Source organism: Buceros rhinoceros, unplaced genomic scaffold, assembly GCF_000710305.1.
Source record: "Buceros rhinoceros silvestris isolate BGI_N320 unplaced genomic scaffold, ASM71030v1 scaffold185, whole genome shotgun sequence".
Lineage (NCBI taxonomy): Eukaryota > Metazoa > Chordata > Aves > Bucerotiformes > Bucerotidae > Buceros > Buceros rhinoceros.
The window spans coordinates 30,137-36,639 of record NW_010410904.1 but is presented as its reverse complement, the minus strand read 5'-3'; the positions used below and the strand labels follow the sequence as shown (position 1 = coordinate 36,639).

General features: G+C 39.8%; 1 protein-coding gene across 1 annotated transcript in view; it reads right to left on the bottom strand.

Moving 5' to 3' along the window:
* Positions 1 to 4,138: 4,138 nt before the first annotated feature.
* The window catches only part of SLC9A2 (solute carrier family 9, subfamily A (NHE2, cation proton antiporter 2), member 2), a 27,068-nt gene continuing 24,703 nt past the window's right edge, over positions 4,139 to 6,503 (bottom strand). Inside the window, 1 exon segment of the mRNA XM_010135759.1 lies at positions 4,139 to 4,699. Coding sequence (XP_010134061.1) covers positions 4,329 to 4,699 — 371 coding nt within the window. The 3' untranslated portion in view covers positions 4,139 to 4,328.

Genomic DNA, 6,503 nt, shown 5'->3' with positions numbered 1-6,503 from the left:
ATAACCACAGAAGTCAGCGTCACTATCGCTTTCCCTACTGCAATATTAGTCCTTCATATTCTGTCAAATCTCACAGGGTAAAAAGGCTTCCAAAAAGCACATCAGTGCTGTGCCGGCATCGCATCAGTATTGGACAGCTTGGGAGAAGAATAATGCGAACTCAATCTCCCACTGTGTTGTCCCATTAGAGCATCCATATACCATCTGCAAGAAGAATTCTTCTGATGGATAAGGTTCTCAAGTAGCTCAGCAAGTGTCCAAGAGGGACAATTTTCAGCCCCGAATTTGATTAACTCCCACGTTAAGTTTCCTTCAATGTTCAGAGGAGAATTAAGCTGCTACGTATTTTTTAAAGTAGCTCCTCATTTAGCTGGCTATCGCATAACTGGGTAAAGAGGGAGATGAAACTTTTGACTTGAAAGCTGTAAAACAGCTTCCTCATGGTCACACAACTGACAGTGTCAAGCACAGATTCGGGTTTATTGAGGAAGTGCAAGTATAGCATGATCTGCTAAACTGAGAGATAAAAATGAGTGTTAGTCCTCCTATCTCTCCTGGCTTTAAACAGCACCTCAACGAGGTAGTCCATGACTCCTCTCTCTACTGTGTCCTGTTCCTCCTTTTCATGCCTGGACTTGATACCTGTTTCTGGCCTGAGTGTCCAATCTGTTGTTGGCCTGGCTGGGGCTGTGCACTGCAGATGTCATGTTTTAATAATATTCATAAGCATATTTTTATAAGATCAGAGCTCTTGTAGTACAAAAAGCATTCCTTGAGCCAGTTTCAAAATCCTTCATCTTTTCTTTGGGAGCTGGGGGATGTGGCAGAACTTCGACAATTTTGGAAATGGTGACCAGCTAAAGCATTTTTTGCAGTGTCAGGCTTAAAATGTTGCTGGTGTCTGGAACTGGTGGACTTGGCACCTTTTTCAAGCCACTGAAACTGGCTCAAGGAATGCTTCAGCAGAGGAGGATATTCTCAAGTTTCTAATTGGTTATGGAGCATGGTTTCCTCTTGTTGAACACCTGTGTTTTCAGTGGAGCTTGCATTATACTTTAGTACTAAGAAGGGCAGCCCTTAAAATTTTGCCTCTTAGGGCAAATGATTCTTGTTCTCTCTTTCAAATACCTGCTTAAGGTCTATCTACTTTCTAACCCTTGCTACACCTAATACTACTTTCAATTTCTAGTCCTCTCAGCAGCTGAGGGGGTAAAGAAATTCTCAGAAAGCCCTAATTCAGAGCATAACATATGTATTTCCTACTGTCCCTAAAACTGGGCAATGGGACATTGTGCTTCCTCACCAAGGCAGTAAAATATCAATACTACAGAGTGTACTGGGGAGTCCATCTGGAAACTAAAAAATTAGTATGTGGGTTTGGCGAGTTTCCCAGTCACTGCTGAAGATGTGGTTTCCTGAAAAAGTGAAAAACATGTCATCAGTCAATACATGACTTTCCCCATCAGATGGTGCTCAAGGATAAATTTATTGGGTATTTTGTGCTCCAGCAGACAAAGTCTCTGATACAACATGAAAGAAAAGTCTCCTTTGCAAGCTAAAGTTAGATGGGCCTTTGAGAAAGATTTAGAACTGCTATTGAACTTGTTTTTTCCTTTGCAGTAAATGAAAAAAAAAAAAAAGATTGGAAAAGGCAAACCTCTGACCCAAACCAGAGTGTACCTGTGTCCTGGGACACAGCCTGTGTCAATTGCTGCTCTCATTGCTACCAAAAAGAACAGCCAGGAAAGCAGTTCCCAGAGGTGACGAGGGTCTGATGCAGCAGTAGTGGAAAAGAGCCTCAAAAGGGTGGGAGAAATGGGAGTAAGGATGGAAGAAAGCACTTGCAAGGAGATGGAGTCCCAGGGGATTTGTGGTTCTGCTTCACAGTGCAACCACGCTGTGGCAGCATCTAACCATCCAGTGGATCTCAAAGTGCTTTGGAAAGGTAACACCATGCTAGCATGTTTTGAAACACCAAGAGCTCTAGACTGTATTTCGTAAAAACGACCTGCAATTTAATGTGCTTGTACTATGGGGCACCCAGATTAAGTACCAGTGATCTGAGCACGCACTGTACTGACGCACAACCAACAAAGCAGTAAGATTCCTGAAACCTGGATTCATTATTTTAAATTGTGCCATAAAAAATGACAGCCGTTTGAAAAAGAAAGGCAGCTTTCCCCAGACACAAGCTGATCGCTTAGTCATTACCAGCACATGAATGAAAAAGCTCCACAGGGAGTAAACTAAATGTTGATGTACAACTTTCTACATTTATTTATTTGGTCATATTTCAGATGGGTCTGATATAAAACATCTCATCTAAGCAGTCTGATCTGCAAAGAGGACAAGGTTTCAAAACTGAAATCCAAACTCAAGGCTTCTTCCTTACTCAAACACGATCATGATAATGCCGTGGCAAAGCACTTGCTGATAATTTTACTGATTAAACATATTTTCCTGTTGAAAGACAAATTCAAATTTGTTCTTAAAACTTGCTTTGTTTGACCCCTTCTGCAAAATAATTTGAGAATAGCCCTGACCATTTAACTGAGATTTCTAGAGTGCACATAGCCATCCCACTGCAGCTTAGACCTTGCATATGACACACAGCAGAAACTTCCATAGCTGAAACAGCAGAAAAAGATTAAAAGACCTGTGCCAATAAAAGACTTTAGGAAGGTTTGACATTTCAAAAACTGACATGAAATAAATGTCAGTTAATAAAAGCTGTTACAAGAAGGAAAGTCTTAAATCTCCATTTATAAAATTAATTTATCAACCCCACTCATAAACCCTTGAAAGAAACCTACCCTGTGATTTTAAAAGGAAATTGTGAATTTTTTTATAGTTCTTTCAAAAAAAGCATAAATTAAAAAAATGAATATTATTGCCCACTGATTTAGAAATGTGCTAATGAAAAAGTCATGTTTTCACAGTGTACATTCTTCAGTGGAAGTTATCAATCTTGTAACAAGTAGGATTAAAATGATTTCTGCATTGTGCTGAAATGTGTATCTGTGCTAAAGCAAGCTCAAAACTTAAGACAGATTAAGCGGAACAGAAAGTGAAAATTCCTGAGAGCTACAGTTAAGCATAATTTATTTTAATGCGCCCTCCCTTCCCATATGCACTCAAATGGCAGCCATTTACACTAGGATGAAGAAGTCCGTGTCTCTTACGGGTGTTATTAAGGTGCACAGTGACTTCAACCGCTTCCAGGGCCCTGCTGTGCTACTTTTCTGTACAAACAAATTAGACGGAACATTTTTGTTCCTTGGAGTGCATAGTTCAGACAAAGAAAAGATTGTCTTTCCCCTTTTACAGATGAGGAAACAAAAAGTGAAACAAGTTGACCAGAGTCACAAGCAAAAGTGAACGAGATTTCTTGAGTCTCAGTGGTCCCTGACGCAAACAGGAGACTGCTCACTTCATCTACACACAGTGCTCTGCAACTTTTCTACTGCTGTGTTTGTGTTTGCACTGCAACCACGAAACTAAGGTGCAAAAAGCAATTTTGATTAAGAACATTATTTATCCACTTGAAGTTTTCCCTTTTTAGGCCTTCTGGTGACCTGCTAGGTGCTCTCAGCTCTTGTTGACATCAGTGACCGTCAAGGTAACTCAGATTTCCTTTGGTGATCCTCAGTACCTTTCAAAGGTAACATATTGGCAAAAATTCAGAAAGGAAAAATTCAAGCTATTCAGTTCTTGTCTTTGTTACAACTCCTTTCTATAAACTGTATTTGCAATTCTGCTTCTACAGTTTGTTCCTTCTCTTCTTCCTTTTTTCCCACATGACAGCTCTTCGAACAAAGACCTCTTCTTCCTGGGCTTCAGGAATATATTTATTCTTCTTACAAAGTCTATATGATAGGTGCATTGTGCAATTTTCAGTGTTACTTATATTAAAGCTCTGGTTAAAACAAGTATTATATGATTATAAATACAATCTGAAATGATACAAATTTTTTTTTACGAACCCATTCATCACTGGACTGTCAACAATGACAACTGGGTATTGAACCTGTATGACTTGTTTCCACAAGAGATGATAAGGCACATTTCCATCTAATCTTAATAGTGGAAATAATGTAATTAAAGCATTGTCGTAAGTTATTTATAAAAGAGATTTTTTTTTTTTTATGTTTTCAGCTTTGCAATTGCTCCAGTATTCCTTTCACTTGGTTAATGGCATTGACTTTACTCAAATGGAAGTGGTTAGATCCACATTTTTTTTTAATGGACCCCATAGTCTAGTCAGATAATTTAGAATCCTAATTCGATACATCCATGGTTTATTATCCCTAGTCCTCTTCTTGCTACGTTCAGTACAGCTGGTTCTCAGGTTTATTTCTCGGCCTTTCCCCTTGTGATGCCTGCCTAACTAACCGTGGTGGTGGCGTAGGTCTTGCTGACCCATGGTCTGCAGTCAAGTCTTCCCTACTCAAAGTGCCAAATCTTGGTCTCGTCAACAGTGGCTGCCTGAACCCAATGGATGGCTGAGGCAAGGTGCTTGGCTCCTGCTGCTCTCCTCGTCCGTCCTGGCTCCCGTCAACTTCATTCTTCCACTCCACCCTAAACTCAGGTGGTGGCCTCTGCTGTCTTAGTCTCTGGTCTCTCAAGATTTTCCCTGCTCTGGGTCTTAGATTGAGCACTGTGGTAGCAGCATCCATCTCAGAGTCACTGCTGTCACCCACTGTTAATTGAAAACAAAATTAAAATTTTAGGTGCAGAATATTACTGTTTCAGGAATATTCGAAAAAGCTGAGCACTAGCAGCCATAGAAGAAAGTTTCCGCCTGTTTCCTAAGTCCAGTGCTTTCTGATTAGACCCAGTAATAGACACTTCACTCTGTCAGGGCAGATGATAGATTTGACTTACAAACATCCCTCCCCTCACATAAACTCTCACTCCACTGCTTCTTAATCATTGAGTTCCCCCCTGTTTTTTCCCCAGTTCTGGCTCTGGACACGGAAAAATCTGTCTCGCTCTGAGCTGCTCGTGGTCTAGTCTCCATTTACATCAAGCAGGATACAAAAATGAAACTTCTCACCCTCACATCCCATGAAATCTAATCTGAGAGGCATTTCCAGAATGCGACATGTACAGGGGCTCTAGCAAACTCACTTTGGAAATACTGCACCGAGGAAAGTATCTCCCAAGGCAGGAGGAAACCCACCCTTAATATGCCTGAATGTACAGACTCCTTTACCCACTCGCATCAAGGTAGAAAATGGTCCAGGGAAAGCTGGGATAATCATTCAGGGAATGCTCTTAGATGATCATTGTCAGGTAAACCCAGCTGGAAACCTTCTGGGTGTGTATGTACATGGGCATATATTTTCCCCAGCAGACTTCTTTTAAATTGATTAACATCTCCATTGAAAATTGCACGCTTCAGTCATTTGATAATCATTTTAACAATCATTTATGAATGCCTCAGATTTGTTCCCAGATTTAAGTCAAACATGACGTTTTAAATGTATCAAACAACATGTAAATAATATAAATATATAAATATACACACAACTGTGTATTGTGTCACTGTCATAAGAGCAACTTCTGTTAGTGGCCTACATGTTATTTCTTTTTAAAAGGTGAGAAAGAGGTCAACAAAATATATCACCAGATAATTGTCCATTCATCCAGATAATTATATATCAAGGAATGTCTTCATCAGACTATTTGCAGGCTTTTCCCCTCCCTAAATATGTCAAATAGTATATTTTTTGACAATTGAAAAATCTGGAGGCACATTTCCTCTTTAATTCTAGGTGACAGTAGGTGACCTCTGCAGACATGACTTCAGAATCAAAGACATCCTATATTCAGGGGAGCAAAGATGTAATTATTAACAGACAAAAAACATGGTTTATTGCCAAATTAATTTTGAAGTGTGGGAAACTAATTTGGGTGGGGTTCAGGACATTTTAGTGACTGTGCAGAGATTTAATCTTCCCAGCAAAATATCTTAATGGTTGTTTGTCACGAAAGGAAATGCTCCTGAGCATGGTATAAGCATGGAAACGCAACCAGTAATAATCTAAAGTAATATATAGATCTGGGAAAAGTTTTCACATCAAATTGTTGTCTTACTCCAGATTTTTTTTTAATGTTAGAATTCAAGAACTCTAATATAAAACATTTTTGAATTCGGGAAGAAAAAAAAAAAGACATTATGGTTTTAAATGACAGGATTTGGAGAAGCTCTTCCTGAGATCTACAAACCAGAACCCATGTCCTCCTCTCTGGTTTGGTTGTCAGAGCACTGTCCTCTACCCTGAAGAAGTGAGAAAAGAAACCAAATAGGCTCATAATCCAAGAGGAAGATCTGGACATTATGGAATACAGACAAGGAGAATGAGCCATGGCAGTGTTTCTGGTGCAGAAGTGTTTCAGACTGCTGCTTGCTCGTATGAGGAGATGTTTCCCTGGGACAATTACCCCACTACAGCATTTGAACTGATTGAGCGCCACAGGACTCTGTCTCCTGGGGCATT